At 44.5% G+C, this 18,748-nt stretch overlaps 1 protein-coding gene across 1 annotated transcript in view; it reads right to left on the bottom strand.

Moving 5' to 3' along the window:
* Positions 1–10,416: 10,416 nt before the first annotated feature.
* LOC119436545 (ATP-binding cassette sub-family F member 1) overlaps positions 10,417–18,748 on the bottom strand; it is a 42,627-nt gene continuing 34,295 nt past the window's right edge. The window contains exons 16-18 of the mRNA XM_037703419.2: positions 12,720–12,881; positions 10,711–10,783; positions 10,417–10,625 (exon numbers count right to left, since the gene is read on the bottom strand). Of these exons, the coding sequence (XP_037559347.1) occupies positions 10,441–10,625; positions 10,711–10,783; positions 12,720–12,881 (420 nt within the window). The 3' untranslated portion in view covers positions 10,417–10,440. The remainder of the gene's footprint in view (positions 10,626–10,710; positions 10,784–12,719; positions 12,882–18,748) is intronic.

The following is an 18,748-nucleotide window of genomic DNA, read 5'->3' as shown; positions in this document are numbered from 1 at the left end:
GCTTGCGTTCGATGTGTCAAGTTTGTTCGGCGGCGTGGTTAGCAGCATCCGCCCGTCATTGTCGCTTGGGATTCTTCGAAATTAAATCTGTCCGTCACGTAAGACAATGAATGGCTCAAACCCCCGCAAACACGGTCTCCCCGTCACGACGACAGAAAAGTGAAATTCTACGCTGGTATGATCAGCGGCAACGGAGCCGACGACGACGACGAACGCGGGAGCAGTAGTGGCACGAACGCATTCGTGTGGTTGCGCCTAGGGGCGCCAACGAGCCAGCTGTGGAAGACGACGACGACGCTCGAGCCATTGCTGATGATGATAGCTTCTGCGCACATCAGACGGACGGATTTTGGTTTCGCCTAGCCATATACAGCTTCGCTGTAAAGTGAATTCAGCGGCGCTCGGCGCTTCGCGATTTTTTCACAGCGCGATAGAGCCTTGCCTTTTTGTTAATCTCTTCGGGTATCCAGAGTACCAGGGTGCGTTAGAGTCGCTGTATACGGTTCTTAAAGGGGCGTAGAGGTTAATTAGTTGAATAACGTTTGCCTTGAACAGCTGCCAGAGTGCTTCAAGGGGTTTATGTAAATAATTTAAAAGGAATTCATCGAGGAAAGAGCAAAGACTGACGTCTGTATCTTCAAAATCGGCTTTGTTGTAGTCCATTATCCGCTTCCCACGCTTTCGTGCACTATAGGTGTGGGAAGGGAAATTCTAAAACGAAGTACATCATGATCACTCAAGCCAGGTGTGTGTATTACAGATGAGGTATATGGAGCTGATGTTAGTACCTAATCAAGTATATATGCTGTGGTGGGTGTCACACGTGTTGGCTGAGAAACAAGTTGCGACAAATGGAAATCTAAACAAACGTTAAATAAATTGATAGCTTCTGCGGACGATGGGTCGGGAAAGGGGCATGGTATCTGACCCATCGTGTGCAAAATTTAAATCGCCGACAAGGAAAATACGCACTTCGGGAAGCCGCACAGTAATTTCATTCCAAGAATTATGTAGTGCCTCAGAAAAATCGCTCAGCGCATCTTGTTGAACGATAGCAAACGCCAAGAATTTGTTTTTGTTGAAATTAATCGTTAAACACCAAATTATTTCTAGACTAGTAATGGTTGGCATCAAAAAGCCTTCGAAATTCTCATTCAGTGCAATCAGAACACCACCGTCCTTCTTATCGCCACGGCAACATCGGTACACAGTAAACTTTTTGTTGCACCGAAACAATTCATTATTCTTTATTTTACTCGAACCCGCCGCGGTGGCTTAGCGGCTATAGGATGTTGTGCTGCTAAGCACGAGGTCGCCGGATCAAATCTCGGCCGCGGTGACCGCATCTCGATGGGGGCAAAATGCAAAAACGCCCGTGTCCCGAGCATTGGGGGCACGTTAAAGATCCCCTAGTACTCAAAATTATTCCGGAGTACTCCACTACGGCGTGCCGCATAATCAAATCATGGTTTTGGCACGTAAAACCTCAGAATCCAATTTATGTTACTCGACAGCCAGGTTTAATTCTCATAATATAACAATATCCGCTCCAGAATCCTTTATTAAAGCGTTGATGCCGTCTTTTTTTTTTTTTTTTTTCATGCAAAGGCTACGGATGTTAGTGTAGAATGCAGATGCACATAACAATTTTCCACCACTCCTCACGTTATCCTATTTTTTTTTTTTTTTCGAGGCGCTCAACCGACCAGAACGCGTCGACCTGGGCGATAGAGAGACAGTCCTTGAAGGGCGAGAAGATGAAGTCTCGAATGCGTTGCCTGTAAGCTTAGAGCTATTGACGTTGTGATGTTCGTGCACGCTATCATTACTTTCAGCGTAAACATAGCATTTCCCACCTGCGAAAAGTTTGTTGTGGTTTAATATAGTGGCCATGTTTAGAGATTTAATGAAATCCCTCAGCCTTTTTGCATGCCATGCCCGCGGCGAATGATAAATCTTGCTTTATATTGAATTCGCTTTCTGCGATTAGGGGACGCTTTGAGAAGATCCGATTCTCTAGTTTTGTGCGTGCCGAATTTGACAATAATGGGCCTATTTATTGCCTGCCGCGTATTTCTCCAACCTATGCGCACGTTCAATACTATATAATTTCAACTTCAGTCTTTCAGAGACAAGGGCGATAACGTTTGCTTCCGATTGTTCCCAGTTTTCTGATGGGTTATCCGCAATACCAAAGAACAACAGGTTGTTGCGTCGGGAACGATCCTCGGCGTCATCAAGCCTTGTGCGCAAATAGGTTCTTTTTGCATGGTGGTCGTACTTTCACAAGTGCGGTCAACATCATGCTGACATCATTCGAAAGTATGGCAGTCTGTTTTTCCACTTCCTGAAGGCGGTCATTTATCTCCGATACAGCGGTGGCTACTGAAGCGTGTGCAAATACGTTCATCTATCGCTTTCGATATGCTCATTTGGTCTGCCTGAATTCGAATTCAACGTGCATTTGTTTCCTTCCCAAATTTTAAATACGCAAAAACGAAAGACGGGTGGTGACGCCAGCTCGTTGTGAAGTCCATAGATTTTGACACCGTCTGGTGGGGCCTAGTTAATTTTTTTTACTACAAGATAAACCGGATTGTATTATTCTACGAGAGCCAAAGACTGAACATAGCAAGCTTCAAGAATTTCTATCGCGCCACAAGAGCCCAAATACCAGAAAATTCTTTGAAATCCGTTACGTCACACTGAAGTACCGGCGCATGATTTTCGGCGCAAAATTCAAAAACTGGAAGTTTAGCCTTGATTTTATGTTCTAGTAATTAACCTGCTACCATAAAATTTTAAATACTTGGAGGACGCTTAAGCTACGCCTTTAAGATGTGAAGACAAGTGAAAACTGCATTTTTGTTTTCAAAATGTCAATTTCTTGTTTTCCACTTTGTTAGATGAGGAATTTATTCGCCATCATTTTGCTGAAAAATGTTTCTTCCTACGCAGTTTCTTTCAAAAGATACATAAAAAAAATGTAAACCCACCCGGCGTCTACGAAACACAAACTGAAAGTGCCAGTTTTCTCTGCAACAGAAAAAATGCCCAGAAGCTCTATTCTCGACACGCATGGCGGCTGCACGGCCGCCATTATCCGCCATGTTGACTCTCTCATTGACTGTCGAGAGGTCACGAGTTTTTAAATTCGTTCCGAGAAACGGAAGTTCTGCAAAATGGAATTTTGCGTTTTCATCAGAATGACGAAATGTGACGTGGAGCTGCAAATTTTATCGACTAATACTTTTTCGTGGTTCTTGGCACCTATATTGCGTCTTTAGCGCTTTAAAAAATAAAGTGGACGGTAACGTGCAGAAGCCCGTGCAATGCATCTGCAATTGCGCGAATATGTGGTGGCGTTGCAAGATAGCCGGCATGTCAGCTTGTTGATTGGCGGAAGAAATATCCCGTGAAGAGCGTCACAGGAAGGGCCGTTTCGTAAATGTCAATTTGACGTTGCGTGACGTTGCGCTATGCCGCCATTGCAGAGATCTTAGGCTTTATTCTCGACACACATGGCGGCTGCACGGCCGCCATTATCCGCCATCTTGGCTGTCTCATTGGCTGTCCAGACGTTACATGTTTTGAAATTTGTGCCGGGAAACAGAAGTTTCGCAAAATCCAATTTTGCGTTTTCATCAGAATGACGAAACGTGACGTGGAGCTGCAAATTTTATCGACTAATACTTTTTTTGTGGTCCTTGGCACCTATATTGCGACTGTAGTGCTTTAAAAAGAAAGTGGACGGTCGCGTGCAGAAGCCCGTGCAATGCATCTGCAATTTCGCGAATATGTGGTGGCGTTCCAACATAGCAGGCATGTCAGCTTGTTGATTGGCGGAAGAAATATCCCGTGAGGAGCGTCACAGGAAGGGCCGTTTCGTAAACGTCAGTATGACGTTGCGTGACGTTGCGCTGGGCCGCCATTGCAGAGATTTTCTGCCATAATTTGTGTGCGACGAGCCGCACGAATTATGGTAATGAGCGGCCATATACAATGACAGTCGAGAGGCATGCGTATCGCCGCATTTCCCCTGTCATTTGGGACCATGAAAATCTTTTGTTCACAACGCGTGCTCATAGCATTTGCATCGCTCTCGGGTGGGGTTGGCATTCGCGTTTTGAACCATCACTTTTATTAAAAACACGTTTATTTGAAATAATATTGGTTGAAACTAGCAAACTGTGTGCAACTTTTTGCACTTTTCACTACTGCGTTCTTATCGTAATCAATATTAATGACTTTTCGTGTCATCAAAGGCTATGACAATGGCGACTTTTTAATTTATAAAAAGAAATGTACGCAAGGCTGCAGCTTGAAGTTTCCTTTCGCGGTGCGGGTAAGCAGCGGAGTGAACTAAAGCCCCTCCATCCACGTGCCACCGCCGCTTTTGTCGGCGAATATGGAGGGGCTTTGGAGCATAGTTTCTCACTATAACACCTCGAGGGTAATCTGGCGCCACCGTCTATGCGAGTTTCTTAAAGGGCGCCGTGCTTTCACGGGAATGACGTGATATGTGTCTTCGAGGCTTGTGTTGGCTGGTGTTGAACGAGGCTTCGTATAAAATGTGGATATGGCTACACAAAAACGCATTCTTAAAATAAAATCTACATAAAAGGCTTTCATTCACCCATATTACATCTCTCAATAAAGTTTACTCACCTACAATGCAGAATCAAGCGAAGAAAAGCAAGAACAGACGACAAGTTGTTCCAAAGCGAGAGATAATTTTGTCGTCTGCCCTCCAACTTTAGCGGCCAGCCGATACTTTTTACGTTTCATATAATTGTGCATCCAATAGTAAGTCCTCAAAATTAAACAAAACATGTTTTTGTGTAATAATAAAGCTAAAGCAGTTTTTACGTGCTGTTTTAGCAGGAAATGAATCATTGTCATAGACGCGGGCGCGTCTTCAAGGCTTTCTTGGCTCTCCGAGAACGATGCGAATCCGAAGACACAATATACCGGCATTCCCATGAATACCACAGCACAGCAGCGCCAGTTTTCCCTCTAGGTAATATATAGTAATATAGTGAGAAACTCTGTGCTTTAGAGTGAACAAGAGATGGCAGTGCCGGCTCTTGCGTCGTAAAACCCCTATATATAAAAAGTAGCGCCATTCACTTCTCTCCTCCTCCGTCCCACTATCGCGCTCGGCGCGACCAGCGCGATCGAGGCGCGATATCGACAGTGGCGCCGCCTGCGTCGGGCCTGCCGTGGCCGACGACAGCTAACGCGCTACCAGAGGAAATTCGAGGAAAACTTCGATCGCGCCCTGCGGAGAAGTTTTTGAGGCGCGATTTCGCTTCGTCAGTCAGTAACTGGTCTTAATAATGCCGTTTTGGAAGTAGCAACGCGACGATGCGAGACGGCGCAATCAAGTGTGCAGCAAGCGTTTGCGCACGCCGGATGGTAAACAAAAAAAACCTTTTGCCCTCGCCTTGTCGGTTGCGGCAACTGAAGGCGCAGCAGCATGCCATCGCAACGAAGTTCTTGTCCCTAACACGTTTGATCCGTTTGTGCGTACAGCACTTTCGTCGCACAGGCCCGAGAATGGCAGTCGGAGCACGCTACGCGAGCTTCCACGTGACACGGATTGGCCAATGGGGGAGCGGAGGAGGCTGGGGCGACAGGAGGCGGCAAGGAGGAAACGCCGGGGTGAACGCGGTGAAGGCAAGATCTAAGAATGGCGCTACTTTTTATATATAGGGGTTTTATTGCGTCGCGCAAGCGGATGCCTGTGGCGCACGCAACGCTATCGACGATATTCGGCCGCTTCTCAGCCAGACGAGTCGGGCTGAGTCACTTGCGTTTCACGAGATAGCGATAACGCGGCCTAGAGCGCGCGCTCATCATCACTGGTAGGTCGCTAATGCAAACACGTGGGCCCCAATATACGATGACTCATTCCGTTTCCCGCGTACACGCATCCTAGCTAATGAAGCAGACGACAGCTTGTGCGCATGCAGACGACGGAAGCGAGAAACGATTTTGAGGGAATAATCGTACGGGAGGAGCTAGCTGCTTTATTTTACTGCGGAGGAAAACTGTTTTGCTTTATCAAGAACTAGGTTCAATGCCTACATTCCAGTTTCTTAGGCGAAACCTCAAATTTGCGTCACGTTACGAGAGCAAATCGGGGCCTACAGCTCCATTTTGTAAGCGTCGCGCCTACGTCACGCCTCGAAGAAAATGGCGGAATGTCCAGAATAGAGCCACAGGTTTGCAGTTCTTTGCTGGTTATTTAACAATCGTATCACGTACAAAAATGTTATAATGCCCTAATAGCTTTTTCAACACTTTATTTATCAATTAAAATAATAAACGCCTCACCAGGTGGACGTGCAATGTTTTGCACGTGTTGTTTACGTTCTGGAGGCTTTGCGCGCGCCACACGAGCAGCGGATTGCTTGGTGGACGTGTTTACTATCTGTCGCTTACTTTTTCTTACTGGCAGCCACAGAATGGGGGAGTTTAGAGCGCAAAGACGCACAAAATGAAAGTTTGCCGGCAATCAGTACAAGGAAATCGGAGTGCGCGACGTACCTGGAGTGGTACTGCAAGTACCTGTAATACCGTACATCTAATACTGCAAAGCAAGCTAAAAAAAAAAAAAAGAGGTACCACACGAGCAAAATCAGACAAGAGCATGACCCAAGACGAAACTGGCTACAAATATAGGGGATTTTAGCTCTCCTGATCATCTTATGTAAGCGCTGCACTTCGAAATCTTTTTGTTGATTTTCTCAGAACCTTTTTTTTTTTTTGCGATTTCTTCAAACGCAAACATTCATAACTTTTTTTCCCAATAAAGATTTTTTAGTGAAACTTGGCACAAGTTTTTCTCACACTATTGGTTGTACAATGAACCTCAACAAGTAAAATCGTGCCACAAGTTTTGATATGACTGCCATTTACACCAAGGCACACCCAATAGAAGCACACTTTTTTTTTTTTTTTTCCATCACTATGCTTCGAGGATTCACCTTATCTCACTAGTTTTGGTTCATTGCACGCATCAAAGCCTCCCCTATACCTCTACCAAATGTTGTGTTTGTTTTATCCAGTTAAATTAGAGGTACGAGTGTTGGCGTGAGACCCAATTTAATTTTTCAAATAAAAAGTATTATTAAAAAATAATACATATTTTAAAAGGCTCACATGGGCCTAAACAAGTGTGCTTTATGGTGTAGACCACTAGTTTGTATGGGTTATCGTCTTGAAACAAATTTTTCCCGGCACTTGGCCTCATACCTTCAAGAGTGGAACGCGATCTGGTAAAAACGTGCTCTTGCGTGGGCCGATCCCGGAGGTAGTAAATAGCCGCGCCAAAAAAAAAAAAAAAAAAAAAAATGCATCATTGTCAGGTTTTTGTTACTGTTTCGCACTTTTAATATTTCAGTCTGAGAAGATTTACCATAAAAGGCATGCGCTGTCGGTGTTTTGTTCCATTCCGAGGAATAACTTAGTCAAGAATGTAAGACAAGGTATAAGCAACTTAAGTGATAGAATGATGTGGCAATATAACTGGCATATACCGCGTGCCATATAGCAAGGCGTGGCGTACACATATACCTAAATATATACGGACAATCTAGCTCACGGAAAACTCCGCCGACACAGACACCGGATTTTCTGCGACAAGGAGACCCTTAACGTGGGGAGCGTGTTGCCGAAATAATTTTTTTAATGGTTTAGCAGTAGCCGAGGTAGAACCAAATAAACCAATGGTACGATTCGGCGCGTTCTCCGCAACCGACATTCCTTTCCTCCCCTCCTCCCACATCGAAGGCGAGTGTTCACTTTTGCCACGGCTCCCGTCCCCGCAACTGCAACATTTTTTTTTTTTTTTTTACTTTTTCATTCTTCCTTCTTTTCTTGCTGCCCGGCACATTTTCAGAGACGTCCTGTGTGGTCCGCGTTTCACCAGTTGTTCTCGCTACTTCTGGTTATTTGTGGAATGCGTGGAGCACCACATGCGTGACGGCATCTCGCTCGCTGCCCAAGTGGCTCCAAAAAGGAAAAAAGCACGTGGGGTTTTGTTTTAATTTTCAGCTCTTTCTGTAATCAGACTATTACATTGCTGTAATAGTGTGCAGACATGATCGCTACCGCATGATCTACTACGCCTGGGAGGGTATTCCAATGTTTCCCAAAAGCAATGCAAATTGCATTTTCTAGCGGGGCGTGCATTTTGTAAAGTTTGATTTCATTTTTCCGCTTGTTGCCTTATCATTGGTAGCGGAGAGTGGTTTCTACCAGCGAACGGTGGTGTTTGAGGCAATGCCGAAGGGCAAGAAGAATGGAAAATGAAATAGATTGTTACATAATACAGTCCCAGACTTCAGGAACAGATAGCAAAAAAATGGCGCTTCGATTTTGCAATTTCAATATCTAGTAGAATAATTAGACAGTTAATTGAAGTTTGTTAATCAGGTAAGTGAATAACGCGATTTGTTGTGTAAATTACTTCCGCCTCTTCCAGGAACCTACCTGAAAATGCGGAACAGCGCTATCTTTCTTGGGGGATTTTTTAAAAGAAACATCGTATACACACACACAGACACACAAACTCCTGAGAGAAATGATAAAGTTTTTTTTTAAATTATTGTTGAAACAACCCTCAGATAGAGTCTTTTGTAGTCGAGGAGACATTAGGTTCTACCAATGGCATAGAAGCAGCATGTAGGCCAAATACGTGGAGGTGGGCCACGCGGAGAGGCCCTAGCATCAGGTGCAAGTCCTCGAGGAAGTGACATAGCTCTCCCAACTACAGCGGACAAATGGGGGGAATATGGTGCTGGGTGAGCGTATGGGGCGATGAGACAGCCCGAAGATGGCTCCCAGTAAATATGCAAGGCGCTGGAATACTGCCCACAGACATGACATCCGGGTTGGCCTGATTGAAGTTCATTTTAGTGAATGATGACATTGAGTCGCAAAGTTGGATATCTCTCTGTCTTGCTGTCAGAGTCTGTTCACGCTATTTCTGGACCCTACGCATCGAACGAAAGGGCGCCATAGCTGAGCAAACGTGGAATTTCTGCAAAAAGTTGCGCTATTGTAAGCGGCCTTCTAACTCCTGATGAGCACCAGTTCGAGTTTGATTAATTATACCAAGTTTGGTTGAGTGAGCTCACTCAAATGTGTCGACTCCCGCTTGGATCGACAAAAAAAGTACTGCCGAGCTACGCCTCTCTGGATGTCGCGTGCCAAGCTAAATTTAGCTCCAATTGGCTCATGTGTCATGCGACAACAGCGCCATTTGTGCACGCGACACATGCATGATCATGGCTTCGTTCAACACAAGGATACCAAAGACGCGTGGGTAGTATGGTTGCAAGGATATAAGCGATAATACTACATGTTTTCGTTACAGGTAGTTTTAACAAGCAACCCCCATTTAACCCATTTTAATGACGTTTCACATCAAAAGTCTATCTAACATGCGAGTCGAATCAAGGACAACGCAGCCATGAGTGCAATGCTGTTGCGCGGCGCCACAGAACACGAACGAAGAACGCGTTTATTAGGGAGTATTTATGTGCCGTTGTGCAGCAGTCGGCTATGGAAAAAAAAAAAGCGCATTCTCCTCCGTAGTATCTAGGCAAAGGCAGATTTCGAGAAGCAAAAATCCCCAGATTACACTCGCAACTCGTGCATGCGCACGACGGTCGAGAAAATACGAGAAAAAAGCTTCAATTTTTTTTCGGGTGTGTTGCTAAACTGAGACCATTTTTAGACCATACAGATTTTTTTATACAAAATTTCATGAGCACAGCGAACGTGCCATTTCTGCAGACGAGTTCTTAAGCAGCGGACATACTTTACCACTAATAACGCGAGCTTCAGAAGATTAATTTTGGCTATGTCCATTTTGGGAAACCACTTGACAATGCTCTCGAAAATGGTCATTAAGATTTTTTTAAAGTTTCTTTAAATAATAAATCTAAACAACATTTCTTACTTTCCGTGCAATTATGCTTTCTTACTTTCCTTGGAACCATGCAAGTTATTTTATACCACTCTATTAGTCATGATAGGAAGCTCCAAAACTGCACAAGAGACCACACTTTTTCCGCTTTCAGGGTGCACAGAAAAATAACTAAATAAGACTTTGATAAACAAGAAACACATTCATAAATACGAGATTACACTCTATACAATACATAAATTTCATCCATTTAACTTTAATATTAATGAAAATAGATATCTGAGGCGCATCTTCCCTTAAAAAAAATTTCAAGAGTACTACCAGACAGGTTGAACTATCATGACAACTATGCAGAAACACAGAGTAGAGAAGTGGTGGAAGTCAGTGAGAAGCATGAAACCAAGGCATCTGAGGGCAGTGTACCGTAAAGTGAGATGACAGGTACTATAAATACACTATGTATTGCTGTAACATGCTGTAATTAAAAAGCAAAAATTTTATTATTCCATTGCTTGGCGTGCAGCTATACTTGGGTTATTAACAGTCTCCCCTAAAGACTCCAGAAGTTCTTTGCGGTAGTCTTCAAAGTCTCCATCAATTTCTTCTATTCCTTTGTGCTCAATCACCCACAGCTGGCAATTTGTTTCACGTATGAGGCGCTCATCGTGGCTCACAATGATGACACCTAAAACAAGCAAAGATAAGCAACATTTACTCTTGCGACTATATGCTTTTGCAGGAACTCAAACAGTGAAAAAGAGCATGCTTACCTCCTTCATATTCTCCAATGGCCTCTGCCAAGGCATCAATTGACTCAATGTCCAGGTTGTTTGTAGGCTCATCCTGACAACACAAATTTGTAACTCACAATAAGTACACAACACATTTGTCATAATACGGTGTACTGTAGTAATTAAGCACAGTGATGATCGAACTTCAATGTGGAAGGGCAGTTTTGTACATAAGTTTTGGATATGTAAAAATGTGTGTAAGAAGCTGAGTCAAACACCTCATATTTTTTTTAAATGGTGCTCATTTAGTTATTATGCCATCCTACATAGTTTTTTAAATTTTCTTTTTTTTTCCTTTTCTTAAAGGCAAAATTGAAAAATATGTTTTGAAGCAGTTCTGGGAGAGAGTAAAACTCAATGAGAACCCTGAGCCCCAGCCCTGTTATGCAGCACTTGGGGAGCAATTCAAGTAATCTTATTAAATACATAAAATAAAAACACACACTGCTCACTGAACTCAAGCACCACAAAAATAATTAATAGCTACATTACTCATCTTGTGGAGGATTTGATCTTCTGAGTGAACTACTTTTTCATCATGGCAGCATAATTCTTTCGTGATGCAGAAGCAACTTTGGTAAAGCAGTGTTTGTCTCTAGGTATGTGCCGTCAATGCAAAAGATTTACATTTAACATGAGGTACCCAAAAAATTGCTTCTTTCTCTGCTATAGCTGCATGGAGAGAGAGCCCCGGCACTGTTGTCATCAAACAGTCAAACTTGCTTATTAGGTTGAATTCGTTAATTTAAAATTGCACTAAAATCTACCCAAGCACTCACGTACGCCTGCTGGTGGAGTTCAAATACCGAACAATGTCCAGCATCACACCTCTGCACAGTGTGCTTTCCCCCCAGCACTCCTGTCTCTCACTACTGCGCCATCACTTCACTCCCACAGAAGTTTTTAAGGGCACATTGCAGCCAAGCTATCTTGCCATTTAAGGTCAAATGCTACAATGAATAATCATCTTGAAAGAAATACCACGAAAAGATGATATATAAGGTGGAGAGAAGTTAACAAAACAAGGCAGGAGGCTGCAAGCTCGACTTTTCATCAAAAGAAATGACCAATGCAAAAAAACTTAGAGGCAGCTTCACACTAAGTGGTGCGAACACTGGGCAAACAGCGAAGCTGGTGGCCCTTCCCTAGCTTTAACTTGGCTGGTTCTTAGCTTTGTCTTTGCTTTACTTTGCTTAACTTGGTTTGGCTTTGCAGGTTCTTAGCCAAACTTAGCCGACCCCGAGTATCAGGACAATACTCGGGGTCAACGCGCAGTCTTTTAAAGGCCACTTTGTAGTCCGACGTAGCGTTGACGCGTGAGCGCGCTCGGCACAGGGACGCCACACCAGCGAAAGCACAGCACTCTATAGTCGGGCGCGAGGCGTGGCCGACATATCCGGCATTCGTCGGCGTGCTCCGGCTGCAGCCAGCATCGAGATGCAACATGCTGCGTTTTGCGCCAGCCTCGTCACCCAGAATGGACCGCATCCGCATCTCGTCGAGCAAGATGGGCTGATGGATACTGGTGGCGGCACATGCAACGAGTTCACAGTTTCGTATCATCCTGAAACTCCTAGTTTCGTATAAAATGCGCATGCGTCTAGGCGGCGCGGCGCACACGTTGAACTACAGAGGGGTCAGTTTTCACGCCTTACATAACGGCTATCCACCAGCTCATCTTGCTCGACGAGACACAGATGCGGTCCATTCTGGGTGACGAGGTCGGCGCGAAATGCAGCATGTCGCATCTCGACACCGGCTGCAACCGGGGCACGCCGACGAACACCGAATACGTCGGCCGCGCCTCACGCTGTGGCGAGGGTAACCTGCAAGAGGGTAGTAACCTCACCAAGCGATGACGTCACGTGCGTCGCCTAGCAACGTGCAGTGAAGTCATCGCCAGGCGCAGTTTTTTGGTTGCACTATGTGGCCTAACCAAGAGCTTAAACAGCTCCACTGTTAAAAACAAGAAAAGTCCTCTTGCTCACCAAAATCAGTACATCAGGAGCCCTGAGGCACAGCTCAGCCAAGGCAACTCGTGCTTTCTGGCCACCTGAGAGATCACAATTCTTGATTGTGTGTGCATGGCTCACCAGTCCAAAGCTACCCAGCTGCTTGCGTGCATCCTGGTAGTTGAGGTTGAACAGCCTCTGCAAGAACCCACTCATCATGAACAATGCGATGTTAGCTTGTTCAAACACGTCAGTGATATGTCCACAGAAATCACCCCAAAATCATGACTGTTCAATTTTGCCAAAGCATAATTCAGTGAAACCTAACTAACTGGAGGGCTTTCTACTCAGTTTGTCGTAACACCTGCCAACACCTGCCAGTTCCTTCAGTACCTGTCAACTGAAAAATGCACCACCATAATTGGAGTTGCATGGCTAATCCCGACACATTCCTGGACATCCATCAGCAATTATATCACAAGCTGCTGAAGGCACTAAGTGCATAAGTGATGCAGTGCCCCTTCTTAAGAGGAACCTCTAGCTCGGGGGCTCCTATTTAAATACATGGAAAAGAAATCGTTTTTCTCGGCAACCATTGCATCAATTTGGTGAGGAAAAGAAAAGATTTAAACAGTGATTCTTGTAAGTGGAATTCTGATTTAGGCTCTCAATTCTTTAACACAAATTTTCGAAAATAGCAAATGTTCAGAAAGCGAATCTCTCAAGTTTATAACTCTAACTCGGCAATGAAAAATGATATCACAATTCTGTAAATTGCATCTAATAGTACATCTAAAGTGGACAAAACTGAAGTATTATACATTGCTGTTATATACACCACTTATATACAAAAAAATCCCGTAATATATAAATTATATCAAATTTGTCCACTTTAGATGTTCTAATAAATGCAGTTTACAGAACTGCAATATCTGCTCTTGGTGCAGAGTTGTGAATTTGTAAACTTCGTGTTTATTATATTTTTTTTTCAGTATTACCAATTTCTAGCAACTTTTTCACAAAGATGCTGGCCATAAATCAAAATTCTGCTTCAATCAGTCACTAGAATTTAACTCTTTCTCTTGTATGCAGCAAATTTCATTAAAATGGATACTGGGCTTATTTCAGAAAAGCATTTCTGTGTTTTACATGTATTTAAATAGGCAGCATCGGAGTTGGGCCCGAGCTAAAGCTTTCTCTTAAGTGCATGCCCACTGGGCACTTATAGTCCCAGCATAGTGCTCATGCATGTACTCAAGCCACCTCATGCAAGAACCATATCCGACATACACACGCTAGCTCACAGTGGCGGCTGTTTGTGTTTCTATCAAGGGTGTGTTACTCAAGAAAGCATGCTGCATGAAAGCAAGCACACTTATGGCTTGTAAACACATGTCAAAATACCACACAGAACACATGAGCCCCTCAGTAACTTATTAACTGGTTACCGTATTTTAGATGTGCATTGTGGTTGGAGAACATAAATAAGTACTTGCTGAAGGCTCCTTGATCTACAGACCAGCTCACTGTTCTGTGTAGCATGTGAGCAGCCACCTCTAGCAAAACAAACGTGCAGATGTACTATCACTGCTTACAAAAAGCAATGTGCGCAGTCTTACACATATATGTGGCTGCGCATGCACCCAGTTGCACTTTCTTGAACCCAGCTGCTGCCAGGCAGAACCTGCACACATCAGAGATGGCTGCTCGTGCACTCTACACAGTAGTGTATGGGTCTGGGTCTGTATAGGCCTCCTGCATAGACAATTTTTTTACGGAGGACAACAATCATAAGCTAGGAGATGGGCTCAATGCCATTCGTGCATGTGTTTGCTTGCCATGCTTTGGCTCAGGCACGACCTGTGATGTCGAACAAATTCAGTAGCGATTTAGCAGTAAATGCGAGAGAAATTCGTCAGCATTACGTCGCACCTCCTCGAGATCCCGGATCCATGATTTAAACGGCGTTCACCAGATCGCGAAGAGTTGTTCGGGAGCTCACTCGACACACAATTTGCCTCTTCGAGGAGAGAAGAGCAACTGACGGTTGTCCGGAGCAGACCACAGTCAGTTGCAACACACACACACACATGCACGCATGCACGCACTCTTTTAAGCTTTCCCATCCCCTTTCTACCTCTACCAAGCGACTGGCTTCCCACACTTCACACACACACACTTTTTTCCACTTTGGCACTCCTAATGCTAACGTATCAAAAAGGTATCTGACCAGAGCAAAAACCAACGATGATGCATCTTCAAGATGACCACTTAAACCACTACAGCACAGAGGCTTTACTCACATGAACAGACAATACTGGTTGCATTAGGCGCTGACAAACATCCACAGTTTTTCGTCATGCTCATCTAGTTTGCCATACCACAGCGCCTGTTGGTGCACATGCACTAACTTGTCATTCTATTTGGGTTCACATTTCGCTGCATTTGCTTGTGCAAGATTCGCAAGCTCATGAAGCAAACGCACAATACTAAAATGTATGATATACTATTTTTTTTTTTTAATAATTACATTGTGAGGTTTTACGTGCCAAAAACCACAATAGTAGGATTATGAGGCACACCGTAGTGGGGAACTCCGAATTAATTTTGACCCCCTGTGGTTCTTGCACCCTATGCATGGTACACGGGCACTTTCTGCATTTCGCCCCCATCGAAATGTGGCCGCCGCAGCTGAGATTTGATCCCGCACTCTCAGGCTTAGCAGCACCACGCCAAAGCAACTACGCCCCCACAGCGGGTTCTAAGTACTATAGCTATTGCTCTGTTGTTATCTGGGTTGCTATCATATTGAGTGACTCTCAAGGCACAGTGAGAAGTGATGTGGCAAGGTTTGCAATGCAAGTACCAAACTAACCGTAATATACGAGGGCCAATTTCAATATTACTTCAATAATACTGTTTTATTCAAGTCACACTGCCTGCTCATTCACTCCGACGTTCATCAGACACATTCTCCGAGACAGTTTCAGTGATGGGACTGCCCCAAGGCCATTTCGGAGCAATCTTAAGAGCAAGTAAAATTGCATTTTGGAGCAGAGTAAATTTCATTTTGGAGCACTTTGCAGCAGGCCAATCTGAATTTTGGTGGAATAATTGAATATGGCAGCACACTTCAAAACCACGATGAAACAGAGAAAAAAACAACAAAAATCACGTAGTAGAAGCACGCTTTGTAGCTATAGCGTACTAGGATATGGAAGAGTGGGTCGAGCGGCGGCACGGCATTTGTTTTCCTGTAAAGCCGAAAACACCGGTGGAACTACAATCGAACTATATATTCCCGCGCCGACACTCATGATGATAGCGGAAAATGTTCTGAAATTATGCGGTCCAATCGACGAGCTAACATAATTTCTTGGTCACCATATGTCACCACAGACCCAGAAAGCCGCAGTCAACCCTGAGTTGGTATAACGTAAAACTATTCCAATCTGTCTTTATTGCAATATCAATTATATGGACACTCCAGACACATTTCTGCTGTCGTCGTTGCCGTGATGTTCCATATAAAGTCCAGGGGCGATAAAATTGTCCCCACACGCTGAAGCCCCTCCATACACGTTCGCCGACCAAGCGGCGGTGGCGCGTGGATGGAGGGCTTCAGTTGGTGTCAACGTTTTTAGATTAGGTTAAAAAAAAGTAAGCTAAAAACGTTGGTTGGTGTCGCCGCCCTGCCGCAGCTGCGTTTTTCCGCCGGCGGCACACCACGCACCTCAGAACACAGACGGCCGACCACTGAACCCGCAGCAGCGTGCGCCTCCCTAATATCTAGTTCGCTCGCAGTGCCCTAAGCCTGCTTTTCGTTATTTTGCGCCTCAGCTAGGGAGCGCCGCGCCGCTCGGCCCACCCAAACGTATTCTAGTACACTCTAAAAACAGCCGCCTTGGCCATTCCGAGAGCAGTGACAACAGCCGAGAGTGGCCGCGCGCGCGCCAGCCATTTGCCGGAAGCGCCGAAAAGTCCAGTGCAGGAAGCGCCGTCGCGCTGTCTCCGGAATGTGAACGGCTGCACTCTTTTTCGAAGAACGAATCCGCTTGCTGTTCGCGGCCACTGCCGGAGCACACATGCCGAAGCCGTTCTGGCACAGCGTGGTGCAATTTCAGTCAATTTTATATGTTTGGCGCAGGAATCTGCGTTTATATCAAAATGGCACAATTGGCGCAGGAGTCCCACCCCTGCAGTTTCTCAGAAGTGCTCATTTGTGGTGTCCAGAGCATTCAATATTCCGCACTTGTTAAAGGGCATCAGACAAATGCACCCATGTAACGAGAATCAAGCGTGGCTCACAGAATGGTTAATCCAATGACTAATGACCTTAGGCACGCATTCCAATGCTGTGATACTCTAAATGAACGAGCACAAGAAAGTTCCGTGAAAGACAAGGAAGTAAGGCATTTGTTCCATAGGGCAAGTACTGACAAAGTGGTCAAGAAGTAGCTCACTTGCAGTGAACTTAAAGAAGGCGCAAGCGGCCGCCGGTGGAGGCCAACGCGGGCGACGTTGCATTGTGTCTATAGCATTGTTATATGCACGACATTGTGCAAAGTGCAGCCAGTGTCCACCTATTCAATGTCGTTCGAATATCATTATAATCATTCCTCTTTCTGAATAGCGATCTCCATTGCGTTTTGCTGCAGTAGCTCGACATCCACTGCAACATGCCGAGAGCATGGACGCTTTATGTAGGCATAGGCTGCTAAGTCTTGCTCAATTTCTGGGAAGGCTCCTTCTTTGGGACCTCAGAAACTTTCTTTTCCCACTGCATGCTAAACATGCTTTTTTGCCATCGCCAGCCTCAGCAGCTCCCTTCAGTCACTCCCAAATGTAGCACCGCAGTAGTTTCAGCAGCCTAAACGCTCTCCGCTTGCTGCCTCCATGGAGCTGCCATCGTGCAGCTCGAAATGTTCAGCGTGGTCACTGGCATGACATGCAGTATGCAGGCCTCGGCAAATGTTTGGGCACAGCAGGCACAGGCATTTGTGGTTCCTGTTTTCCGCTTCCATCACAGCACCTGATGACGATGGCAACAGGTGCCTGCTGCTTCGCACCTTTCAAAACCAAAACCTTGACAAATCGCATGGAGTAATGTGGAAAATCTTGATACCAGAATATAACACAAGATGAAGATCACGCACGTCACATTTCTCAAATAAACCTCTATTATATATGGTTCTTTACGGTAAATGTCCCTCAGTAGTTGTGTGTTCTGTTGATCTGTCGACATAGAATAAATACACGATGATCACATGCTTTGCAAATAAAGCATACATTTTGCCCGTCTACACTTTGACAATCAAATTGATCTTCGTGTATGTGTACGTATATGTGCATGCAAAAGACACCCCGTTTCTGTGTGTGCTGTGCACAGCTTACTTGCCTCTTTAGCTTACTGGCAGCACAAGCAGTTAACATTTTCTTAGTTTTTTATATTTAGTGACAAATTTTCGGTGAGACATTTGCAATATTTAAGGCCTAGTTCAACAAATTTTTATACCATGTCAATGAGGTGCCTGTTTTAAATTTTTCTGTTCACACGTAGGATAGTGAAAGTGACATAAAAATGCACGAATATGTTTAAATCAACAAAAGATGCCACTGCATTTAACAGAAAGAAGATTGGACAGCCCAGAGACATACTTTTTGTGACGTCAATGCTGACGACAACATTAGAGCTATAGTAACGACACCTTGAGGAAGTGCGTTTGACTAGAGTAAATTGTAAATGTTCTTGTGCTGCATAGCTCATGGTGGAAAAGATAAAACAATCTGGTATATGTTACTTTTTTTAGGTTCAGGTTCACGAGTTTGGGCACATTTTTATTCCAAGAATATTTATTCAGGTTGGGTTCCTACCAAAATTCCAGTTTGGTTACAATTTTCGGTAGTTTCAACTCGTGTTTGACATCTTGATCATAAGTGTCTCAAAATGTATAATCCCTCCACATGAATGAACAGCACTGAATGTATGGCAGGGATGACACCATGCATTCAGTATCACTGATACATACAGCGTGTGAACCTGTGCATTGTATTCACAACCTGTG

Source organism: Dermacentor silvarum, chromosome 1, assembly GCF_013339745.2.
Source record: "Dermacentor silvarum isolate Dsil-2018 chromosome 1, BIME_Dsil_1.4, whole genome shotgun sequence".
Taxonomy (NCBI): domain Eukaryota; kingdom Metazoa; phylum Arthropoda; class Arachnida; order Ixodida; family Ixodidae; genus Dermacentor; species Dermacentor silvarum.
The sequence above is the reverse complement of the archived record's forward strand: the minus strand, read 5'-3'. Positions and strand labels throughout refer to the sequence as shown.